Source organism: Anolis sagrei, chromosome 5 (assembly GCF_037176765.1).
Source record: "Anolis sagrei isolate rAnoSag1 chromosome 5, rAnoSag1.mat, whole genome shotgun sequence".
Lineage (NCBI taxonomy): Eukaryota > Metazoa > Chordata > Lepidosauria > Squamata > Dactyloidae > Anolis > Anolis sagrei.
Genome location: NC_090025.1, coordinates 151,006,175 through 151,033,296, shown reverse-complemented (window position 1 = coordinate 151,033,296; position 27,122 = coordinate 151,006,175). Strand labels below are relative to the sequence as shown.

General features: G+C 36.6%; 1 protein-coding gene across 1 annotated transcript in view; it reads right to left on the bottom strand.

The window, feature by feature from the left end:
• The window catches only part of LRRIQ1 (leucine rich repeats and IQ motif containing 1), a 121,126-nt gene that overhangs the window by 18,884 nt on the left and 75,120 nt on the right, over positions 1–27,122 (bottom strand). Inside the window, exons 23-24 of the mRNA XM_060777373.2 lie at positions 20,716–20,817; positions 1,040–1,166 (exon numbers count right to left, since the gene is read on the bottom strand). Coding sequence (XP_060633356.2) covers positions 1,040–1,166; positions 20,716–20,817 — 229 coding nt within the window. The remainder of the gene's footprint in view (positions 1–1,039; positions 1,167–20,715; positions 20,818–27,122) is intronic.

The window sequence follows — 27,122 nt, the reverse complement described above, 5'->3', positions numbered from 1 at the left end:
AAATCTCAGTAACTACAACTCCCAATTTTCAAGGTCTATTTTCTCCAAACTCCATTTGGGCATATGGAATACTCGTGCCACGTTTGGTCCAGATCCATCATTGTTTGAGTCCACAGTGCTCTCTGGATGGAGGTGGACTACAACTCCCAAACTCAAGGTCAATGTCAATGTCCACCAGACCCTTCTAATATTGTCTGTTGGTTATGGGAGTCCTGTGTGCCAAGTTTGGCCCAATTCCATCATTGATGGAGTTTAGAATGCTCTTTGATTTTAGGTGAACTATAAATCCCAGAAACTACAACTCCAAAATGACAAAACCATTTTTTGAGTGATGGTCACTCCTTGGGTTAGTAGTTGTCTTGTGGCCAAATTTGGTGTCAATTCGTCCAGAGGTTTTTGAGTTATGTTAATCCCACAAACGAACATTACATTTTTATTTATATAGATTAAGAAAACAATTTCTTCTGATAATTAAAATATATCTGTTTATTTATCTGGTGAAAATTCCACCAGATAAAAAAAAGGAGAGACATTGAGATTACCTGAATTTTCACTGATTTTTTAATCTTTGTAACACTTAGTCCTGTTCTGAAATACCTCATTTTCTTTCATTTATGCTAGATGTTAGAATTTGCTTTCTCTAACCCATTTCTGGTTCAAATATGCTTCTTCTTAGTGTTTCGGTGTATTATTCATTCTATCTGGGAAGCTATTGAATTACAGTAATTTGAAGATACTATTTAATATGGGGGGTTTTTTTTGGTAGATTTTTCATAAATAAAGCTGTTTGGATTTCTGACAGAAAACAGTATTCATGGATATTATAAAGGAATATTGCATGCTGGCCTGTCATAGAAATTCACTATGTTTGTGGCAGAATAAGACACAGAATTTATTAAATTAATTCTCAACTGCAGTATATCTAAAACTTGGCAATGTGGCCATTTGGCAAAAACGGCATATTTCTTTTAAGATGGGTTTCATATTACCCAATGTATTATATCAATCCCCAAATCTAATTTGAAGACAATGATCTCACCATGTTTCATTTTTGGGACTAGCTCCTTCAAAATCCCAAACTTGCGTGTGAAGCCACTGAGATGTACGTTCTCTGTTTTTATCCATTTTCTCTGATGACATATCAATGGGAGAAAATTCTTCTTTACCTGTGGATGATATACATACATATATATATATATATATATATATATATACATATATATATTTGGATTCCAGCTTTTTTTTTTTACAAAAACTGTAAAAAACACAATAACAAACAAACTTAATCTCAATTTTCCATGCAATTAATGTGTGTTACACCTGACTCAGGGTATTTCCACATGTATATTAAACCCACGGTTGAAGAAACCCGCTCCGAAGCCGGCTTAAGTCCCCACACTCTGGGAAAATAAAAGGGTTTTCCCACGCATTGTCCCTGTTTCAGTGTAGACAATTACACTGCAGTGTCCCATTGCAGTGAGGGCAACACAAATCCACCCTAAAACCTTTATAATAAAATAAAAATTTACCGGGCCACCATTATGCCCCTCTGGAGGTTCCTGGCATGTACTAATTTTTGCGCCAGGAAGTGGGTGGGGAGGGGGAGGAGCAATGTGCCCTCCTCAAATCCTAGCACAACATTGGTATGTGCCAGGAGCCTCCAGAGTGGCATAATGGGCACTCGAAAAGTTTTTTATATTTTAAAGGTTTTAGGGGGGATTTGGGAAGGGAGTGGGTTTCCTCTTTGCTTCTCCAAGTCAATGGGGCCTGAAAAAGCAAATTGGGCTGTATGAACTGACCTCTTGGTAGTCCCAGGACTACCTAGGGGTCAGTCCCCACAGGGACCATACTATTAGACCCGTGCCTTTCAGGAAGTCTAACTGACTATCTAAATAATTTGTGACAAAGCAGAGTTTTCTTGCTTTGTCATGAAATATTAGTCTTTTACTGGAGGCCTCCGGTAAAAACACAAGAGCTCACACATTTGGGCTGGATGGGCCCTCAGTGGGATATAGCTCTTAGGGAATACCAATAGGATTAGGCTGATAAATGGTGAGGAAGAAGTTGAGCTTATAAATTTCTTTTTTATTTCTTCTCCATACTTTATACACCATGTATACATTTAAAAAGATGCTTGTGTTTGTGCATGGGGTGGGAGCTTTGGGAAGGGATTCAGTTTTTTCTTCTTCTGAGTGTTTTATTGCTGTTGTTTGCATTCCAATTTACGGCAACTCTAAGACAAAGCTATCACAGGGTTTTCTTGGCAAGATTTGTTCAGAAGTGGTTCACCATTGCCTTCTTCTGGGGCCGAGACCGTGTGACTTGGCTAAGATCATTCAGTGGGTTTCATGGCTGAGTGCAGATTCAAACCCTGGTCTCCAGAATAGTAGCTCAACACTCAAATCACTACATCATGCTGGCTCTCAAATGCCAAAGTAGGGTTCTATTTAGATTACAGAGACACAAGGCTTCTACCAAATAATTTATAAAATCTGATCACCTCCAAATTGTACCACTAATAACTGTGGCCTGATTGCTCTTGTCTCCTTCATAAAAGGGGAGCATGGCAGTCTCCAGATTTTAGAAATCAGATTTATGCGACAGTGTTCAAAATACAGTTAGTATTTAGCCCAGCTTCTATTTTGTTATGCTTCTGGGAACTTTTTTTTGGGGGGGGGGGGTTGTGGTGGTAGAGGCATCACACAGAGCTGAAGAAGGGAAGAAAATACCAAATCCACTGGATTCAAAGAACATGGATCTTGGCTTTTAATATGCATCTAGGTCATGGTCAACTAAAGTAGACTTTGCAATAGGAATAGGCTGACATGTAGGAGGTAGATGATGGGCAGCAGCAATGGCAGTTATTTAAAACCTGCTGCGATTTTGTTCTATGATGTAAAACAAAAACCAGAGAAACTGGTAAGGACTAGGATATCTGAAATCAAATCTCCCCAAACTCAGTACATGTACACAACAGAATTAATCTGAAATGCAGAAGGACTAGAAGGAAAAGATAATCACATGTAAACATGTGTGAACCAAATACACCACCAGACAAAAGTGAGGTAATCTCCTGTACAGACATTGCTTCAGAAATGAAGGTTCAAAATGTTATTTTACCAACTCACACCAGCTGGTAGGGATCAAATGAGAATAAAGGATTTCATATTGGAATATGTGATATTGTATCTTAAATATGTGTACAAAAGAAGCAAGCCTTTTGTTTCTTGCTGTTTGAATCAAGAAAAGTTTGAACGCTTTAGCTGATTCCCATGATGTGTAAAAACACGTAGTGTAAGGTGTTGGGATGAACTTCCAAATTCATTCCTCATTTTTTATACTGTGAACTTGAATTACTGTACATAATCAAGCACTTTCTCCAGCACCTGCTTCCTAAAATCTGTGCATTATCCTATAATCTATGTATTATCTATGGAAGCACTTAATCTTTGGGGGTGAATCTGTAGCATGGGAAAGGACCCTTTCCTATAACTTTCCTTCTCAAAAACAACAATGAATCTACTTTTTTGTACTTCCAGTTTTTTGTAATTGTCTTCCCTCGCCATCTGCAACAGCACGTGTTTGTAACAAAAGTTGCTTCTTTTGCATCAAGAAGTTCTGGGAATACTGCTAAATATTCTGGTAACAGAACAAAGGAATACATGGACAACTAAAGATGGAATCCCATACACGCTTACTTGGGATTAAATCTTTTTGAATTTTGAGTGGCTTACTCCCATGCAAACATGCACAGGATAGGGGTATAATTCTTAAGCAAGCAAATAAATAAAATAAATGGAATGCAGAAACTGAAATGTTGCTCAGATATAGTTTTATCTCTCCGAGTAGTGGGAACTTTAAAGGAGATTGCATCCTGGGCTGGGCTTATTTTAAATGAATGAGCCCTATAGTGTCTTGGTGAGAACTTGTATTACATTCAAGTTATACAAGGAGATTATAAGTGGAATACTCCTAGGAAACATAAAACTGGCCAATCCATAGATCACTGAGGTCAGGGTGGTGGCTTCCAGGTGACTTCTGACCTTACATGATTTCAGCAAACTTATAGCAGTCTCTATCCCTACTTCTATTCCAAACTATTTATACTCATACCTTATCTATCCACCATGCCTACGTTAGCTGAAAAGGTGCCCTATTCCTCAATGGTTGAATGGCCTTCTGGCTGAAATTCAGAGGATATTATCAACTACTTCCTAACCATTCGCTCTCATCAGCTGACTACGCAGGGCAATATGCCACCAATTAGACTAAGAAATTACATAGGCCAATACACATTTTGGTGCCTCAAATTCAGCCCTGATTCTGGGTATATTTGACATGTTGATTCCAAAAAATAGTACCAGTTTTCCCCTATTGGCTCCAGATTTTGAGATACAGACATTGGTCATCTACCATAGAAAACTATACTAACCATATCTAAGAAACTAGAGCTGATGCTGTCTATCCAATGCAATTTTTAAAAATCACTACCCCAAATAACCCTAGGAACATGCTGAGAAACCAAGATTTTTTTTGGTTGGGCTGTGTTATCAGAACAATTATTATTTAACAATATAGTCTTCCTTCATGCTGTAGTTCATATAATTTCTTTGCTAACATAGTTGTAAATTAATGTCAAACAGCTGCTGATATATTTAATTAATTTTAATGTTTAAAGATACATTCAAATTAAATAACATCCTATTTAACTTTTGAACTAGACCATAAAGACTTTGTTTTGTATCTGAAAACAAAGTGGCCAAAGACTATTTGTTGAAAAACATCATACAGCAACAGACATTGAATATCTGGATGGTAAAATAGTTGGCATTCTAAACAGAGAATGCTTGGAAGTCCGTTTAGAAGCTTCCATAGTGTTCCGTTCAATTTATGACTGTTGTATTTAGGACTGAAGTTTAAATAAAGCTACTTTTAATGTCAAAGCTATATCAAAACAGATCCTAGCATAGTTCTTTAATATATTTTAAAATAGTAACAATACAGGAAGATTGTTGGCATGTATATTCAAGTCATTTCCAACATATGGCGACCCTAAAATGACCCTATCATGGGATTTTCTTGGCAAGATTTGTTCCAAGCAGATTTGTCTTTGCTTTCCTCGAAGGCTGAGAGTTTGACTTGCCTAAGGTCACCCAATAGGTTTCCATGACTAAGTAGAGATTTGAACCCTAGTCTCTTAAAGTTCTGCTTTAAGACTCAAATCATTATGTCATCCTGGTTCTTCGATCAGGAAGATTAGAAAATGGTCAATTCTTACAGTGAGACTGGTGTGTAGGGCGGGGGGACACATTTAAAATTCAGCATATGATACACTGGAATCAGTGGAGAGGAAAACAGCATTCAAAGAATGAAATCAGGAAATCAGACAATCATAAGGATCTTAAAGTGCTTAACAAGGCAAGTTGTAACATTTAAAACTGCTTATAGTATTATATATAAGTACTTAAGTATTATTACATTACTGTGACAATGGCTTTTCTGAAAATCAATTGTAGATTTCAATGAAAATATTTTAAAAATAAAAACAAATCCAATAAAAGTAATATATGAAACAAAAGGGATAATGAACTGGCTTGATATTTTCTTAAAATGGTCAGTCAATACATATCATAATGGAGGAAACAGTTAAAGAGATTCAGTTGATTTAGGTCCTGCTGAGTTGTAGTTGAGTTGAGTTGAAATGGAGTCAAATAGATCACAGAATTATAGAAACATTCACACCTAGCTCCAGCAGAGAAGAGCTCTTTGCCCCACCCCAGCCATTCCACAGATATATAAACCCATTGTCCTAATTCCAACAGACCTCACTACCTGAGGATGCTTGCCATAGATGTAGGCGAAACGTCAGGAGAAATGCCTCTAGAACATGGCCCTATAGCCCGAAAAAACGCACAAGAATCTACAGAATTATAGAGTTGGAAGAGACCATGAGAAGATTTTCCTTTACAGAACAATTTGAGCAACAGAATTTTGCAAACAGGGATAAAGAATCACACTGTCAAAACCAGCAGGAAAAATTGATATAGTAGAGTCTTGCTTATCCAACTTTCACTCATCCAACATTCTGTATTATCCAACGCGGTCTGCCTCCTGCCCGGATCCACAGCTGTTTCAATACATTGTGATGTTTTGGTGCTAAATTCGTAAATACAGTAGTTACTACGTAATGTTACTGTGTACTGAGCTGCTTTTTGTTTTAGGAAGATGACGTGAAATGGCAAACTGTTTTAATGTATCTATAATTATTTTTAATGTAGGTTAATTGAATATTATGCTTGTTTTATTGTTTCGCACAGAATGGTGCCTGTTGCTAGCCGTCCTGAGTCCTTCTTCGGAGGCAAGAAGGATGGGATAAAAATGCTCCTAATAAATAAATAAAATAAATTTTCTGTCGATTTGTTATAAGACATGATGTTTTGGTGCTTAATTTGTAAAATCATAATGTAATTTGACATTTAATAGGCTTTTCCTTAATCCCTCCTTATTATCCAACATTTTCACTTATCCAACGTTCTGCCGGCCCGTTTATGTTGGATAAGCGAGACTCTATTGTACATGCCTTAAAGAAAATCATTATCTAAGGACAGACATGAAGGTGGGTATTAATGTTCTGCAGAAGGATTCTGTCTTCATCAAAGTATAGTAACATATTGTGAAGACTGATATAACCATCTCTTTCCATCTAACAGCATAATTTATAGTTGGGCCATTAATGTGTCATACAAGCATGATGTTACTATTGCCATGTTATACTCCTCTAGAGACTGAATAACAGAAATTATCATACTTTAAAATTAGATGTGCCCCATTTTAAAATATTTTAAAACAAGACAGTACTATATTGACACAAGCAAAACATTCTGTTCTGATTTTTTCATGTGTGAAGTCTCCCTGCATACCTCATATATTTTCTATTCTCCACCAGAATGACAAATGACTACCCACTTGATAAAATGTCATAAAAATAATTATAATGGCTGTACATCTGGACAGAAGATGCTGGTAATAAAATGGCTGTGGAAGCAGCCATTTTATTACCAATTTAAGCAGAATAAAAGTTTCATTTTCTCTTTTTATCTCGGTTCATGCAGCATATGGGATGGTGTTGTGCATGCAAGTAATTTCCAATTTATGGCAAACCTATCACAGGGATTTCTTGACGAGATTTATTCAGAGCGGGTTTGCATTTGTTTTCCTCTAAGGGCTGAGGGCCATGGTGGTGCAGTGGATTAAATTGCTAAGCTGCAAAACTTGCTGACCGGAAGGTCACTGGTTCAAATCTGCAGGACGGGGTGAGCTCCTGTTGTTAGCCCCAGCTTCTGCCAACCTAGCAGTTCAAAAACATGCAAATGTGAGTAGATCAATAGGTACCACTTCGGCATGAAGGTAACGAAGCTCCATGCAGTCATGCTGGCCACATGACCTTGGAGGCATTTACCGACAATGACGGCTCTTTAGCTTAGAAATGGAGATGAGCACCCCTCCTCCCCACCCCCAGAATCGGACCTGACTAGACTTAATGTCAAGGGGAAACCTTCACCTTTACATTTAAGGTTGAGTGAGGTACTGTGACATGACCAATGTCACCTGATGCATTTTTATTACTTAAGTGAGTATCTGAGCTGTTGGTTCCAGTATTCAATCAGTACACTACACTAGCCCTTAGCATATAGATTATCAGTGGTATCTTTTGACACTGTGTTTAACATAGTTAAATATGAATGAATGGGAGAAACTATTTTACCTGGAAAGTAACTGCTGAACAACATGGTCAAATAATCTCAGTGAGTAGTTGGTGAGAACTGAGTAAAAATTGACATGCATGGAAAGTACAGAAATTACACAATGTATGCCATTATATAATTTCTCCAATTTATATAAATAATTTGCCTCCCACATAAAACAGCTGTGCTACTGTTGCCAGTAAGATAATAAGGAAAGTAAGATAAAAAGGAAAGTCCATTTTTCCTGGATGAATTTCAGCGCTTTGTAACAGTGTGCCAGCATTCAGTTCTAGCAATTATTTCATTTACTGAATCTTTTTTTTTAACCCTGGTTTAATTTTGCAGTTAAAAAATGGGAGACAGGTATTATGGCAAACTTATTTGCAGTCTGAAGCAAAGCGTGGAAATCAGATATTTTTTTATTTCTAAGAGCAAGAGGTTTATACTTTGTTCATAATGATTTGCACTAGGCTGCAGTGCCTGTAAACAATGTTTACATTTAGGAAGAAGTGGATAGGAAAATCAAAGGTTCAAAACATATTTTTGTATTTTGTACCTTTACTTTCTCAACCTATTTTTCAGTATCAAAATTGCAAATCAGGAAATATGAACAAAGAGAATGAAGTTATCTATAATACTGTACCTGCAAACCATATATATTGATACCAAACAGCTACTTATATCAGGCATGTTAGCATATGATTAAAGCAACATTATTGCATGTATCAATCACTTGATGCAAGGAGTTTGCACATTTACAAACTTCTGTACTTTTGGCATCATGTATGTGAATGACAAAATGAAGAAATGGGGTCTCTACCAAAGCTTTATCACTAATCCTTGCTTCCACAACAAGCCAATATTTTCAAAACACAATTCTCACAGGGAGTGAGGCAAAATCTTCCAAATAGGGGCACAAACAGCAAAATAAACACAACACAATTCTCACAAAATGCAATTCTCACAGAGAGTGAGGCAAAATCTTCCAAATAGGGGCACAAACAGCAAAATAAACACCACACGGGTGTTAATCCTTCCCTATGCTATCCAAAGTTTGCACACACACACAGACATGGCTGGAGTTACACTTAAAAATGTACATGTTCTGACTTACATGCAAGTTCAACTTCAGAACAAAACTACAGAATGTATCATACAGGAAGCACATCACCACCCTGTTGTCAGCTCCACTGGCTGCCGGTCCATTTCTGAGCACAATTCAAAGTGTTGGTCTTGGCTTATAAAGCCCTATATGGTTCCGGGCCAGCTTATTTGTCCGAACATATCTCCCTCTAGGTTCTGCCTCGCAGTTTAAGATCATCCGGGGAGGCCCTGCTCTTGGTCCCACCAGCTTCGCAAACGCGTTTTCCAGGGACGAGGAACAGGGCCTTCTTAGTGATGACCCTTGCCTGTGGAATTCATTCCCCAGCGAGATTAGGTCGGCTTCTTCCCTCCTTTCTTTTAGGAAGAAACTAAAATCATGGTTTTGGGACTAGGCTTTTGGACAGCAGGCATGACAGCACTTTAGATGTTGAATTGGACTGGAAATGGTTATATGGTTTGATTATAATGGTTTAAATTGTTTTGAACTTACTGTTTTATTTATTGTTTTAAATTGCTGTTATATTTGTTATATTGTTTGCATATTGCAGCATTGAATTGTTGCTGGTGTAAGCTGCCCTGAGTCCCCCCTCGGGGGTTGAGAAGTGGGGGGGGGGGGGAGGTAGAAATGTTGGAAATAAATAAATAATAAATTGTTCATAACTTAAGGACTGCCTGTAGTATGTTTTCTTGTTGCTTTGGAATTGGGCAAATCACAACAGTACTACTAAAAGGTATTCTTAGCAACGGTACGGAGTAGTGGTAACATTAGTGGTATTTACATCATCTGTTAAGGGCCCTATGACTGAGCACACACATTTCTATTATCAACTAGAAGCATAGAAAACAATTATAGAAAATGAATGGGCAAAAAGAAGCACTTTTTTGAAACAAAGTAAAATAATGAGTATATGGCAGTGGAGTAATTAAAAAATCAACTCATGTACTGTTCAGTCAATATGGTTAGCTGCCAGCTTTCAAAACGGATAGGTAAATAACTAGGAAATCTGACTGGCACCAGAAAGGAAGAAAAGTTGTACAGATGTTTGCGCTCAATGCCATTTGAGCTAAAAAGGAAGGGCCAGGTTTTAAGAGGTTTACAATCTATACAGTATTTAAAAAGTAAAAATATTCCCATCAATAAAGTACACAATAAATGAATGCTTAATGAGAATGTCATGCTGGCATGACATTTTCCATTTGGAAAACACATACTTCAATTTTTTAAAAAAGAAAAATTGGAACAAGCATACTTGAAGTCAAAGAGTACCATGACAGCTAAAGTAAATTCTAGCATATCTAGCTTGAACCACTAGCAAAGCCTGACAAAAATCTAAGAAAGCAGACCTGGCTAACAGTCAGGAGTCATGCTTATTATATAGAAGTCCCAGGGGTATCTTTCAATCAGAGGTCACAATCGAGGCAACAGAAGCAGTGTCACAATATCAGAGAAAGGGCCAATTCAGACCTGCTCCCTGACAGTCAGTGAGGTCAGGGCTTGCGGCAAATCATTGTATTACAAGGGAATATTCCCTGTACACTTTTAGAGCTGTCATCTGAACAAACAAAGCTAGGTCATCGGTAGGTTAAATCAGAAACCTTCACTGACAGTATATACTCTATATGCTCAGTATTTCTTTATTAATTTTTTACCTACAGGATGCATGTTTATGAACAGTCTTTGCTTTTACTTGGCACAAACAGTTGGTTTAGAATAATCTTGTGATATATGAATTCATTTACTTCATTAGGAAACACATTTGTTTTTACTGTACTGGAGTGTTTACAGCTCTGCACCATTGTAATATAATTATATATGGAGAGGTTTATATCTGCAGTTATGTTCCTAGTGATGTGGAATGAACAATTAATGCAGCCAATGGTGTCCTTTTTCTGCAATGGGTACAATGAACAGTTGTCCCTATCAAGCATGAATAACTGATAGACATTCAGTTAACGGCATTTGAGTACCCCCAAAGCAATAATGCTTGAAAAACAACCAAACAATACACAAAACAAACCTGCACCCACCCTTCATTATTCCTCAAAATAGTGTCCCCGAATAGGTAGATGATATTCTTTGATGCTGACAACAGTTACCATCAAATTGGGGGGGGGGGGGGGGAGTGGGCAGGACTACCCAACAGAGGTCTTTATTTATGTATTTATTTATGTATTTATTTATTTATGATTTTGAATACTTTTACCCTGCCCTTCTCAACCCCTGTGGGGACTCAGGGTGGTTTCAAATTCAATTTGATGCCACATAATAAAATAGAAAACAGCAATAATTATAATAGTTAGAAGCATAAAAACATTAAACATAAAGCATTAAAACAATATACTTACAGTCCACTAAGCTATTACCAGTCTGGTGGCCATTTATCTAGTCGTATACCATGCTTGAGAACGCAGTTTAACTTATCCACAATCCATTTCCAAGCCATTGTCAACATTGTCAATTGTCATTTTCACCTAATTACCTGAAAGCCTGGTCCCACATCCACGTTTTTACTTTCTTTCTAAAGGTGAGGAGGGATGACGATGACCTAATTTACCCAGGGAGTGAATTCCACAGGTGGGGGGCCACCACCGAGAAGGCCCTGTCCCTTGTCCCCGCCTCATCTCCCACCTCTGTAAAGCTAACTGAGAGTATTAACAAGGAATGTGTCAATTTTATGGATTTTTTCATGAAACACATACAGAAGAGTGAGTTCAACGTTTGCTCAGATACAAAATGACTACTACTTTTTGTCATGATTACCAAAAAAGGTCTTCAGAGGAGACAAGACAATGGTTCCAAATTTGGCAGCCCTAACTGAAAACCATACGTCTGACATATCATTTGCTCTAACTCTTATTAGAAAAAAGGGGATTAAGAGAGCTATACAATCCCATTATTACATGTCTGAATCATTTTAGCCATACCTACTTTTTTCATAAGCATTTCTAAATCTAGTGTACTTACTTTCTATTTATGCAGATTATGTGGAAAGTCTTAAAGGTGTATTTCTTTGTTCCTTTCATTTAAGAAACCCACGATTTTAATATCTAGCCTTCAATTGTCTAGTCTGTTCATATCATCAAAACAATACATGATATATTGTTGATCCACAACTTTATTAGTAACTAGCTGTACCCGCCATGTGTTGCTGTGGCCAGCCTTCCCTCCCTCTTTCTCTCCTTCCTTCCCTCTTTTTCTTTCCCTTCTTATTGCTCTTCTTCTTTCTTCCATCTCTCCCTGTTTCATTCCTCCCTTTTTTTGCTCTTTGGTTACATCCTTTCTTCTCTCTTTCCTTTCTTCCTTCTCTCCCTCTTTCTCGCTTTCATTCCTTTTCTTCTTCCCTTTCTCTTTCCTTTCACTTTTTTATTTCCTTCCCTCCTTCCTTCCTTCTCTACCTTTCTTTCCTTCCTTCCTTCCTCCCTTCTCTCCTTCCTTCTTTCCCTCTTTCCCTTCCTCCTTCTCCCTTTACCTCTTTCTCTCGTTATTTCTCGACTGTCCCTTCCAACTCTATTCTATGAGTCTACTTAATTTGTATTATATAGTAATATATAATAGTAACATATTGTATAGTAATCTATATAACAGTAATATATAAAATATTGTAATTATATATTATAATATATATATGTTTTATAATATATATATTATTGTCATATATTATGAAATACATATGTATTATATAGCAATATATATAACAGTAATATATAAAGTATTGTGTATGTGTATATATAGACATATATATGAATCTATACTGCCATATAATCCAGTTCTAAGTAGATAATCTGGATTTTACATGGCAGTGTAGAAGGGGTGAGTTTGTGTGCATCTATACTGTAGATTTAATGGAGGGAGGAGGAAGAGGTCCACGAGGGGAGGAGAAAAAGGCTTGGAGAAGGGAAGAAGCTGGTGTGGGGAGGAGGAAGAGGCATGGGGAAGCGGACACTCTCCTACCATAGCAGGGAAAGACCCCCCCCCCCGCAGTGACCATCCGCTCCGACCTCACCAACTCTGGCAGCCACTGCAAGGAGGAGGCAGAGGCCCAGGGAAGGGAAGAGGCCACCCTCTCACCATTGCGGTGTGCCTCCGCTCCCAGGACGACTACTCCAGTAGTGAGGTAGATCACCACAAAATTTGAAAAATAGAGCTTCTATAGACAAAGGAAGCTCTGATGAGTAGAAATAGAGAGTAGATTAAAGTACTTTTATCTTTGGTGGTCAGTCTACTTCAGTTCAATGGTTGAAGAGAGCTTTGACCATTTGATGATGTGGTATACATATATACTTGTAAACTAGACTCATCCTATGTATCCTCCACGATTGGTCACTACCAATCACAAAGATGGAATAATTTTGTCAATCATTAATGCAAATTGAAATCCCCATACATCATGCAACACAGATATAAATAAGTACATATGAAAATAGTAGGGGGAGTTTTACCTTGCAATTACTTTTTGGCATTCAATTTTCCTGGTGAAAGAATAGTTAATACGCACTGAGGTTAATATGTATCTCTATTAAGTGATCTATAAGTGTTTCACCTCTTGAATGAGATAGCATTCACACAATTGGCAACAAATAAATGGCAGATGTGCAGCTTTAACCATTTCCTCCCAGTGTGGCCCCAATACAGAATGTGTCAGTGCATCTGTTATTTAGCATTGGAAGTAAACTTCTCCTAGCTCGAATGGAAACTTTTCTTTAGTGCACAATAGCATATGATTTGAAGCAGGGCAAAGGGCTAAAGCCACCTTCCTCCCTCCCCAGACCAGGGTCATGATCTAGATTTTGGGGTGGGGTGAGGTGTAGAAGGCATGTGTGCTATTCACTTTTAAGAAGTTACCATCGTATTTACACAGATGCTAACTGTATGAATTGCATCTCAACTCTCACTTTTTTGACTGAATTTCCACAATTCCCCTGCATGTGTAAAAATCTTTACCATAAATGTGTAAACATGCACTTTATTTTGCTCATAATGACTGTTTAGAAGGTAGAAGCCAAGACAATTAAGGAACCAAAGAAAAATAAGATGTGGTTTTGTGGCATTTCTATTTGTTTTAAAGAACAGTAATTAAGTCCATCTATTATAATACTTACTACCCTGTTCCCCCTTATCTATCCCTCTAACTCCTATTCTTGGTCAAACTTATTTGAATTTAAGTTGTTGCTAAAATTATCTGTCTTTTGCACTCTAGGTCACAACCTTATTTAAGGGCAGGAAATAGTCACCAGGTCACTGACTGGTCAGATAAAAAGGATTTGAAATGCTTCAACCCTCAGAGGTTCATTCCTCCCAGTGACTGCCTTGTGCACTATAAAATATTCCAACTTTTCTCCGTTCCATACTTTGTGTCTGGGATAATTGTCCATACACACAAACATACATACACAAACACACACATACACAGATAAAGAGAAAGACCTTAAAATTATTAAGAGCACCTGGGGAGGGGGGAATAATCTAAATATTGACAAATAATTTTTTGTATTTCCCAATTTATGTTGTCTAACAAAACTCTTAAGTTACTTGTTGAGGCATCTGGGGAAAATATTACACTTGCTGATAATGAAAATTTTACTTACTGAACAACTGAAAATATTGCTCGGTTTTTAAAATCCAAGCTCCAGTTTCAGTTGTAAAATGTTTTATGTATTTCTGAGTAGAATAACTCAGGGAGGAGGCTTACATTCAGTCTCGCTTTCAGTGATGGAACTGGACCAAATATTTTTAATACAGTGGTGAGAAAACCTTTGAAACAATTGGTCAACAAAGGTAATCATTGGGTTGTTGTAGGTTTTTCAGGTTGTATGGCAATGTTCTAGAAGGTTGTGAGGACAACGTCTGAGGATGCTTGCCACAGATGCAGGTGAAACGTCAGGAGAGAATGCTTCTAGAACATGGCCATACAACCCAAAAAGCCTACAACAACCCAGTGATTCTGGCCACGAAAAGCCTTCTATAATACAAAGGTAGTCACTACTTCTAAAAAAATTCTTTGTGTGAAGTTATCATACAAATTATTTCATCTTACCACCAATATTGGCTAATCAAGTATATGATTTACAGTCTATGCCAATCTACAAGTGTTTAATTGTAATCACATTACCTTGAATGCACTGGGTATTAATTTATTCATCAGTACATCTTAGATAGGAGCCTTTATTTTAGTGGAAAGGAATGGTTAATATCCCTAGCAATATCTTAATATAATGAACCTAAATGGACTGACTTCAGTGATGCTTTGAATTTTCTATCAGGTACAATGAGAGATGCCAGATTTCTTTACTTGTCTCATATATCTAAATATAATTCCCACATTATGATTACAGGCTATGAGAATGCTTTTCAAACAGACTTTGAAAATGCAGTGCAAGAAGAGGCAATGAAACAGCCGGGAAAACTCACAGCAACCCAGGAGCTTTAAGCTTTCCTGATACAATTTGTAGGTGAAATTCTATAGCTCTTTAAGTTGAAGTATTTATATATTTAATTGCATCTGTAATACCTAATGAACTCCAGTGTGTAAAATACATAAACACATACATTCAAAGAAAGTTGTGGAGCTTGTTTTCAAAAGGTACCAAATCCATTTGAATGCATTTTACAGAAATAAAAAAAAAAGTTCTAAGAACATGCCTTCTTTTGCTATAAAATGCAATTTTCTAAATCCTGTATGAAGTGATTTGTTACATTTTGATAATTTTGATCTGGACATAATATTCTACTTCTAGTCAACAATGTGTTGTCACCTGTAACACATTTTTCATTTTTGGATTTGGTACCCTTTGGAAACAAACTCCACAGTTGTACATTTGTGTCATTAAGTTGTCACATATGAAGAACCAAAACAAGTTAAACATAGTCCAGTACTGAATTTAAAAGCCAATGTGATAATGTTAACAATTAATCATTTCACCTTTTAGTTGACATCACACCAGAATCGATACAAATATTACCACTGTTCAAAACAGAAGATTGAAGAAGCAAGAGAAATAAGAAACTGGACTTACTACACAATATTAGTATATGAAAGCATTTTTTACTGTATTTGCAGTTCAAGCATATTATACTACCATCTCTAACATTTCATTGGCTTTCAACCCGGTATTAAAGTTACTATTTTATTCTTTATTCACCTATCTAATGTCTCTGCATTTGTTAGAACGGGCAGATTAGAAAATCAGGCACAGATTTATTTAATTTTAAAAAAACTTTTAAACAAAGAAAAAGGGGACAATTCCAACAATGTAATTGAAGCTCCAGTGTGTGCACGGTAAGGAACCCTGTCATTTTACAACTTTTCAGAGCACTGCTATTGTGAACTGGGTTTGCACTCTGCCAGCAAAGCAGCCCTGACCCATGGAGAGCACTCCTTCAGATCAACACTGCCTCGGGCTTTGCTGAGTTCTCCAAGTAGTCTTACATTTCAGGCATCAAGTTGAATTTCTTCTGGAGATGATTAACCCAAACCCATGACAGATTTTTTCCAAGATATCTAACTCCTTATGTTTATTTTATTCTGGCTCTTTTTGGATGTACTGGACATAAGTAACCTACTCATTTTACATGTTAAAGGACTGGTAGAGTGTCACTAATTCCTTAAAATGAGAAAATATTTCTATGTGAAGGACTTTGCTCTGTGAGCTCACACTAGATAATAAGAAACAAACTATAGGATTGTAATACTGGACCAAAAAATTCCTTTCTCTCTTAGATTTTTTTTAAAAAGAAGCACATTTTGCCACATTTTGAAACAAAAATCCTAGTTTTTATGGGAATGCATTATTATATGGGCCAGTTACATGTAGCTTGGTTGAATGGGCTGGGGTTAAGGAATACTGCATTTCTTGCACTTTCCAGTAGTTAATTTTGGATTATAGGCTTAACAAAACTTCTTTAAGTAAAATTATAATTTTATATATACACAATCATGCTCTATTTTCAGAGGAAATTATGAATTTGATGGTATTGTAGCTCAGGAAGTCCAGTTATTAAAACCAAATTATGAGTAATCATAATAGCTTTATTTCCCTCCTCCATAGACACAGTATAACATGAATAATACTCTGTTTCAAATCATATGAAAATATGTTAGCAGGGCCATTTCAAATACACTCCAAAAATTATGACAACTTTGATCCAACAAAAATATAACATCCAGGCAACTCGTAATACTGTGTGCTATTATGGTTGATGATATAATCAACCATGACATTATTTCAATTCTAGCAATAAATTTAATAAATTAAATCTTGTATATCTGTTACAACCCAAAACAGAACTAAAATAAATTATAGAAATGCACCAATTATTAAGTCAAATATCCAGGGGTATTACTAAATGTACTTATTATAAAACCAACTGAAAGTGTTTATTGTATATATATGAAAGCTAAACTGCTTTATTTCAATACAGAATACTTTGAAAAAGATTGCTTTAATTCCTAGCATGAACGACTGTTATTACAAGAAAAAAATAGACTACTGCTGCAAGCACATCAAACCATTTCTATACAATTGTCCTTCCCTTCTTCTGAGGCTGTGAGAATCTGACTTGCCCAAGGTTATCTTGTGGGCTTCCATGGTAAAGTGGGAATTTGAATTCTGGTCTTCAGAGTCACAGTCCATGTTGAAACCACTACACCACACAGGCTAGTTTGGATCCATCCCAGTGAAAGTAAAGCAGATCAACAGCAATTATGTAACGTATTTAAAACATCCCAAAATAGATTAGTGCTTTAGAATGCCTGAATACCTGGCAGCAAAGCAGATCAAAGGTAGTACCAGGCAATATTCTTCATGGAGGTAACTCTAAAGTCATGCTATTACAAATCAACAGTCCCTGGGCACTACAGCCAAACTAATTTCTGAAGGGGGAAGGAATGCAAAAAGGTGTCTCTGATTTTTTTTACTTGTGTATAGCGATTTCACACAGTTAAACAACAAAGTACTATGTTCCTCTACTGCCCCTCTGCCCCCATATCTTCTGAAATCCTTCCGGATTTCACAGTTCATCCAGCCCACAGAAAACTGGGAGATAAGAAAAAAAAAAAAACAGCAATAGAAGAGCAAAAAAGCTGACATGAAAGAGCGAACTACAGACTACAGATGTCCCTATGAGGTTTAAATACACATATTATTCTCATAATCATCTTAGATGTTGTGTACCAACATCTAAAATCCACAAAATAGTCATATCTTTATTGGACTAACCAAAAATGCAGAAAATATGTCATGTAAGTTTGTGAAGTTCCACTGGTTTCTTCATCAGGGAAAGAAAAATGACAGTGTTGGAGTTAGAGGCCTACATTTTGTCAGTATGTTGGGGTTTTTTTGCTGTCGTGAATTAAGAAATTCTGAAGGGATATCAATTCAGGCAGAGGCTACTCTCTTCTTTGGTTACGTGGGAATTGGGGGACAAAGAGCCACCATAACATTCATCCATTTCAACTGCATTATTAATAACAAAAAAAGTAACTTCATTTGAGATCCAGACTGTGTAAGGCTATCTACTCTATCCTATGCAGTGAATGTTGAATTTCTTAAGAAGTCTTTGCATTGCTACATCTGGAAAAAAAAACCTTTAAGTGCCATGTAGGTAAAACCCACCAGAAGCCACTACAGTGTGAAAGTGTAACTTTTCTTGGCGGTAGAAACCTCAATGTCCCAGTCCCATGACTCTCTCTTTTTTAGGATTCCCCTGCTGTGGCTAAAATCTGGTGTTTTCAAATTCAGAAAACATAAGTTTAGCCACAAGAGCCATGTCTGCCAGTACTGATATCACTCTAGCCCATTTTAACTGACAACAAGAAAAACATCAATATAGGTCTGTGACTCTAACATTGCAATTTTTTTTTAATTCTCCTGTATGTTTTCAGTAGTTTTGCCTGATGAGGAAGCCATTGGAGCTTTGAAAGCTTGTATTTTGTGCATTTTTGGTTGCCCCCCTAAAGGCAACACTGTTTTGTGAATTTTGGGTGCTGATTTTTGCTGGATGGTCAACATGGGACCCCTAATTGTTTGGTGGCATACAAATGTCTGCCAGATACCCTAGAATCTCTCTATGAGTCTATTTTTATGTGAAAATTTTGCTTCTATCTAAATCCATCAAATGTTAGACCCATGCTTTGCCCCAATATCTGTTTGTATGTTTCAGCACTGTGTGTGTGTGTGTTACAAGTCAAAAATCATCTTTTTGACTTGTGGCAACCCCATTAATTTCATATTTTTTCCGGCAAAGAAAAAATAGTCAATTCTTTTCTCTGAAATATAGCCTATACAGCATCAGGTATTTTTAATTTTTTTTAGCAATTATGGGAATGAAGTCTGATAAAAAACATGTAAGAACAATGCATTTCACTTATACCATGCTTACTTGGTATGAACAGCTGTTTCTGTTGGACTAAACCACATACAATTGTGCCAAAAATATTAGTGAAAAGAATGTGCACTAAAGGATTTCAAAATATTTTTTCCAATATAATAAAATATTATATTCACACTGGAACATTAATTTCTCTTTCTAATTCTACATGCTCATAATTCTTAAGGAATTTAGTGTCTTGCTTATACTATCATTACAGAAATATAGGTGTAAAAATGTAAACTCTTGGGCTTTTTGAAGATTCTCCGATAAGATGTTTGCAACCATTTATTGCCGCAGTTAAGACATTGTACATTACCTACTCAAACTAAAGTATCTATAGACAAACAGTTGCCACTCCATAGAAATATATTCATTTTATGTTATTCTGTTAAGTAACAATGAACACACACAAAGAGGAATAACACAAACATGTGCAAAAGAATTGTGATTATTTTTCCTTAAGGCTTAGAGGACTTTTAAACCAATGCAGTTCTCTTGGTACATTAAAAAAACCTATCTGGCCTAAAAGAGAAAGAAGTATTATATTTATAGAAGGCAAAAATATACACACCATATTAAAACTCTACAGACACTAATCTGCTTGGTGGGCTAACTTTGTTCTCTTATTGTATTTTGGGTTACCATCCTGCAATGTCAGTTCAAAGTAATTATTTTGGCACATTTTAAATTTCAATTTAAAATTAATTTACTTGCATCTATTCAAAGAACTTTTCACAGTACAATACAAGCACAATTTTATTTCCTCCATTATGTAGGTTACTAGAAGCAGACTAAAATTTGAACCCTGAAAATCTGAAATACAAACAGTATGTAAGATGAAAATAAGTTTAACCAAACCAGTTAGTCACATATGATTATGAACAGAGCATCATAAATCCTTGCATATATGGCTGCCACTTACAATTTTGTGCACACTGGTCCCTTTATTCCTTCTCTAGTTTGTGCCAGAAATCATTTTATCACTAATAATTCTCTACCAGTCAAAATGACAAGAATCAGTCAAGAATCTTAGATGTCTTATTCCTTAAATTTTTCACTACCTTGATATACTCCTATTTAAGAAAAACTAAAAAAACTTCTAATTGTTTCACTTCCTAGGGCATCCCCTTTCAAAACTAGCAACCTCTTTAACAGATAACATGTGTGTGTGCTTGCTTGCTGTTGATGTTAAATTCTACCTTTCCAACTTCAGACTCTGAAGAAATAAAGGAAATATATTTTATATTAAGATATAACTTTGGTAGGTTTTCAGAGAAACCGAATGTCTACCTGAGTGAGCCAAAAAGAATAAGAGAGAGAACAAGAATGCATGAATCTATCACCAGCAGATTTGGATTATCTGGATTAAAGTTTTTGTGTCACTATTAACCCAAAGCAAAGTAGTTTAAGGAAACTGATCCATCCATCAGTATGATTTGCAGAGTTTTGGAAGATCTGAGCGAAAAGATAAACATAAAATGAAACTCCTGTGCATACCTTCAAAGTAACCAGTCTTTGCAGTCTGTGCCTTCTTTGGTGGTTTCACAGGGGGATGTTTATTTTCATTGTTTTTGAACAACGCCAGGCGCACAGCTGGGTCTAGACGACAAGAACAAGTTAAAATCAAAAGGTCAGATCTTGCTCATTCATTCTCTAAAAGAAGCATTCGCCTTTTAGCCATTTATTAAAAGAAACAGAATATCTTCTGTAGGTTTTACATTAGGAAGGAAAAATATACTGTTTCTAACATGAAAGAGTTAAAAGGTTTTCGTTTCTTTTTTAAAAGCACTTTGACTTATGTGGCATATTTCAAACAATTATTCTGTAGCTCAATTATTCCATGAACCAGTTAGCAACATAAAGCAAAATGTCAATTACAATCTGTATATTTGAATTAACATTTGAATCTTTTACCTGGCAACTGCATTTCCTATTGAGAAAAGCAGAGGCCGACTGTAAACTCTGTAACTGAACCAACTAGTAAAGAAGGCAGAGGATGTGGAGAAAAGATACGTTTTAGAACTCAACTCTGAAGACTTTTAAATCTGCTTTTGTGCTAATGTGCTGGTGCTAAAGCTAATGAAAACCTGTAATGGATTAAATCAATTTATAAAAATGTATGCTATAAAGGAGACAATTGCCCAAACAAGTAAAGTGTAAGATGCCTATAAAAACATGCTTTTATGCATGGTCCTCTTTCTACTTTGCCTTTGACCATATAAAAAGGTGATAACCTACATCCTCTTAGGAAAAAAAACTGCATACAGCATCTGGTCCCTGGAATGTACTGAACATGTCTATTCTATGAGCTCCTTGTGGTCTTCTTGGAGGTGGTGGTGGTGGGGGGAGGTGATTAGTGATATCAAACATATCAGCACTAAGTATCTGTTTGAAAGGGGAGTTCCTGATTTTGCAACACTATACACTGTACATAGTGTTGACATACATGATTGTTATACAGAAAAATCACTGAACTGACTTCATTTAAGCCTATTAAGACTTCTGGAACACACAAAATGAATGGCACAGAAAAAGCTTCCTCATGGTTCGACACTACATCATTGTAAATAATACAGGGTGAGGCAGCATAACTTCCTTTTTTCAAAACTTAATAAAGCCCATTGTATGAATCAGAATTTTTTAAAATAATGTAGGCGCATATCTAAAGTTTTCTTTTATGTAGTTTTGAAGATCAAATTAGGTAGGTGACGTCCCCCATTCTCCATACACTGAGTAAACTGATTTCTGGCGTTTGTCAAGACTCTTGCCAGCGTAGCAGGCATTATGTTGGCAATTTCTTCCTGGATGTTGGTCTTCAAATCTTGTAGGGTCCTTGGATAGTTCACAGAAACACGGGATTTCAAAAAAACCCATAGAAAAAAATCACAAGGGGCCAAATCTGGAGAGCAGGCCGGCCACTCCAAATCCGCTCGAAAAGTAGGCCTCAATGGCAAAAGCATGCTCCTTACTGTTCCTACGCATGATGGTGACTGAACTGTGTCAGGACAAAACTTTATACTCCCGCCTCTCAAATGAGACCACTAGTGCTCCGATACGTCTTCAACCGACGGAATGGTGTGCATTTTAAAAAGGGAAGTTATGCTGCCTCACCCTGTATATATAGGTGGAGCCAACAGCACTCCTCCTTTTAACTTAATTAGTCCCCCAACTCTACCTCAGACCTTAATATAAATGAAATCAATAGAATGGCCCATGTTGCTTAGCACTTAGAGTTTCAGCTTCCCCTGGTAAGTGTGTTAAAGCATGAATCTTTTTGGTGTTGCCCAGCATTAGGATTATACAGTTCCAGTTTTAGCAGTTGAAATCTCCACTCACCCCATCTCTCTTCCAACAAGAAAGGGATGCTAAGAGAGGAAGGCTCCATCAGTTGCTCATTGGCATTAGTGGCTCTGGATCATAATGCTGGACACCTACCTTTCATGAAAAATATACTGGATGTGATGGGATGGAGAAGAATGATTTTGCTGTTGGCATTTGACTTCAACCAATGGAGGACTACTATTTTTGGGATCACATTATGTTTATTACATTTTGTGCCAAAAATAAAAAGATAACAGTTTTTTAAGAATATACTTCAATACCGAACAAGTTATTTGTGCAGTTAAGATCAATTTCTTTAAAAGTGTTGATGATTGCCAAGCAGTCTAAAAGCTCTTGAGGCAGAATAGACTATGATTTGTATATCTTTCACAGTATCAAAACACCACTCTATCAATAATAATTACTCTATCAGTAATGAAATCTTAATGAACAATTTGTCAATCTATTACTACTAGAAATTCTTCTGGTTGTTAAGAAACTTCAAAACTTGGCAACCCAAATCATCTGGACAAGTTTTGGCTTTTCTAATAAAAAAGAGTGGAGGAATCATAACATAATTTTAGAAAACTGACATGATATGGAGAAAATAATGGAAGAACTTCTACACACACTGTTAAGATGGATTTTTTCACAATGCTGGCCAACAACTTAGATGGCATTTATGGAGAATAATGCAGCCAATAGTTGAGAGGCTTATTAATTGGGTGATAGGACAGTCTGTTTGTGTTCGTTTACTTGGTATGTTGACAGAACTCTCCTAGCAGCTGTGAGAGAGTAAGTGGAAAAACAAAATGGCTGATCTATACCTTTTGTCCTTGCTGAATCAAGGCAGAAGACTTAGGAAGTAGCGGTTTACTTGTTATGAAAAACAATAGAATTGCTTTACTTGAGATTTAGAACTAAAATTATATTTACCAAAAAAAGTAAACTGAAGAACATATGTCCTATCTGCCAACTGGTGTTTAAAGCAAAGAGACATGTTATGGGCGGCTGATTAATTAGAGTTAGGCATTCTATATACTTGGAAATATTTTGACATTTTGCCAATTCTCCTTCAGTACAAAATGTTTTAGTATCACGCCCACACTTTTCTTATTATCTCATATTAGAGGAAAGCACTTGGTGTGGACACAGTAGATGAATAAATCACAGCACAGATTTGGTATGGTTAAACTGTGGCCACAACGGCTTGAACAAACATTAAAAACTGTAATGGATTAAAGCAGAACAGCCCTCTGAGCCATTACCTGACAGCACTGGTCTAGCAAGTACTCAGACACTGGTTGTCTACAGCACGTACTTGTCTGCAGCACATATGGAAAACTAACCTGAACCCTTCCGCTTGATAAAGGCAACAAGAGTTGGGTACTTGCCAGAATCTAATTTCCCTTCATGCAAACTTTAAGACCCTGTCAAAGACAGGCTTGATAAAACCATGCAGATATACAAATGATCTGGGTCACTCTTTTCCTACTTTGAGCTTAGGTTTGTATATGAGCTGAACAATATTCTACTGTACAATCAAAGAATGCCACCTCTGAAATGAAGAGTTCTTCAGTGATATATTAACTACAAAAGGCCTAATAGATATCAACCAATTTAGAAGCAAAGAGATATTATTTCCATTGAAAGTAATATGGCTGGATTCAGTCCAAAATTTAATGTGGTCTTTAAAATGGCTCTCCCCCCAAAAAACCTCCCAGAGCAGTGCTGGGGATTACCAAGGATGGGAGGGAGGATACACCATCATTATTACCTTGTTCCCCAAACAGAGGAACTGCTTTTTTTGCCTTCAAATAGCCAATAGGACCCAGAAGGCTTCCAAATGTAGCAAAATAGCCCAAAGCAGCTCTCAGTGATTTTGGATCCACTCATAGAATCATAGAGTTGGAAGAGACCTCATGGGCCATCCAGTCCAACCCCCTGCCAAGAAGCAGCTGGCTGTCAAAACCACATTGTAGGTTTCTCAACCTGGGGGTCACAACCACTGGGGGGTTGCGAGGGGATGTAAGAGGGGTCACCAAAAACCATCAGGAAACACAGTATTTTCTGTTGGTCATGAGAGTCCTGTGTGAGAAGTCTGGCCCAGTTCTATTGTTGGTGGGGTTCAGAATGCTCTTTGATTGTAGGTGAACTAGAAATCCCAACAACTACAACTCCCAAATGTTAAGGTCTATTTTCTCCAAACTCCACCAGGGTTCGCATTTGGGCATATTGAGTATTTGTGCCAAGTTTGGTCCAGATCCATCATTGCTTGAGTCCACAGTGCTCTCTGGATGTAGGTAAACTACAACTCCAAAACTCAGGTGTCAATGCCCACCAAACCCATCCTGTATTTTCTGTTGGTCATGGGAGTTCTGTGCCAAGTTTGATTTAATTCCATCATTGGTGAAGTTCAGAATGTTTTTGGATTGTTTGTGAACTACAACTCTCAAATAACAAAATCAATACCCCCCCCCCCCAGTATTCAAATTTGGCCATATTGGGTATTTGTCCTGTGGATGAAAATTTAGTCCTGTGGATGAAAATACATTCTGCATATCAGATATTTGCATTACAATTTATAACTAGCAAAATTACAGTAACAATGAACATAATTTCAAGGTTGGGAGTTACCCCAAAGTGAGGAACTATATTAAGGGGTCATGGCATTAGGAAGGTTCAGAACCACTGTTATAGGCAGTTGAAATATTGTATTCAGAATCCCTCACCACACAGTTCTTTTGCACATACAAAGAGATTTGGTAAATCACATCAAAGAAGATGGCACTTATTATATACAGTCAAAATATTAGCAAAAGTCTTAACTACCTGTGGCTCTAAATGTGAGTAGAACAATGATGGAAACAAGGCATGGGGAATCTATATGGTGCTTGGTACAAAGATTAGCACAATTTTTCCCACCTTTTCCCACTACTTTATTTTTGGTCTACGTACAATGAACACAGTGCAATGTGACTGCAACATCTACTGTGCTTCATGATTCCCTCCAATGTGTTATATGGATGATTTGTCATATGGTAGATTAAAAATATAAAACATTAAAGCCAACATAACCATTATAAGTAGAAATATTCAAAAATAGAAAGATCGGATTTTTAGCAGCTCCTCAAAAGTCCTAGGCATACTTGTTATATAGTAACTAAAATTCATTATACGGGGAGTCAGGTAAGCCCCTCTAGCTATGACTAGTAACTGGGTCTTTCCCCCCTGTAACTGTGCACTGTATCATAGAGGAAACAATTGTTATAAGCACTTCCAAATATTAATTGCTGGAACAGATGAGTTCATGTGGGACATTCATATTTAATGTGGGCTATATTTTAGCCTGTTTGTGAATGCTATGTTACAGAAAGGAGGTATATATATATATAGAGAGAGAGAGAGAGAGAGAGAGAGAGAGAGAGAACACATCAATCTCAAAACAGCTCCCATAGCCAAGAAATAAGAATAATTCATACAAGAGACATTAAATATGCAGGAACACGTCTACAATAAGAAACTGCATGCTTTGTTGACAAATTTACTGCTGCTGCAAAATATCTTATTTCTTCATTTCTAAGATGTAACCTAAAAACAAAACCTTTTTTGTTGTTGGCACTGAAATTAGTGTATGCCTTACCACTGATGGTGTCTTAGAACCGGTAAGTAACATTAATGGGATTTGTATTTCAATACTGGTTGAATATCCACTATCTGAAATGCTTGAGACTAAAATGTTTTGGGTATTGAATTTTTTTTATTTTGGAATATCTGCATTTGCACATATGGGCATAATGACATCTTCTGGAGAAGGGATCCAAATTTCAACATGGAATTAATGTATGTTTCATATACACCTTATACACATATTAAAAGTAATTTTATACACCATGTTTTTATAGTTTAGTGCATGAAAAATTTTTATATACTAAACTATCAGAAAGCAAAATTATCACTCACTCAGCCATCCTGTTGGACAATTCTGGATTTTGAAGTACAGGTATGTTGGATTTCTGAATAAGGCACTTTTACCATTTTAAGTGCAGTTCAACGTGAAAGGCCTGACTGAGCATATCAGAGGGTATTAAGCAAAGGTGAGGAACATGTAGCATCCTAGATGTTGGATTACAACTTTTAGCTGTATCAAACAGTGGCCATGCTATCTTGTTGGAGTTCAATAGTCTGAAGGCAAAATAATTCCAATTACTAATTATAAGAAAATAAACTTGGAATTTCAGTAAAACAAAAATCTATAAAAACTCTTAATACATTTTGCGAGGCTGTGTCTATTTTTATTCACTTTCAGGAGACAGGAATTAATGGAATCTGAATATGCTTTAGCAACATTTGTAATTAAAAATGAAATTAATTACAAACTCTGGTCATCATTACCTTGTCAGTCTGCCAGATTACCCAAAGGCCTGGTCCCATATCCATGTTTTCAACTTCATTCTGAAGTTACTACTCTTAATTACTACTCTTAAATGTTTAAATCATATTACACACATTATTTCAACAATCTATCCAAATGTCTATAATGGCCAACACTGATATTACATATGACAGATGAGGTTCAATAA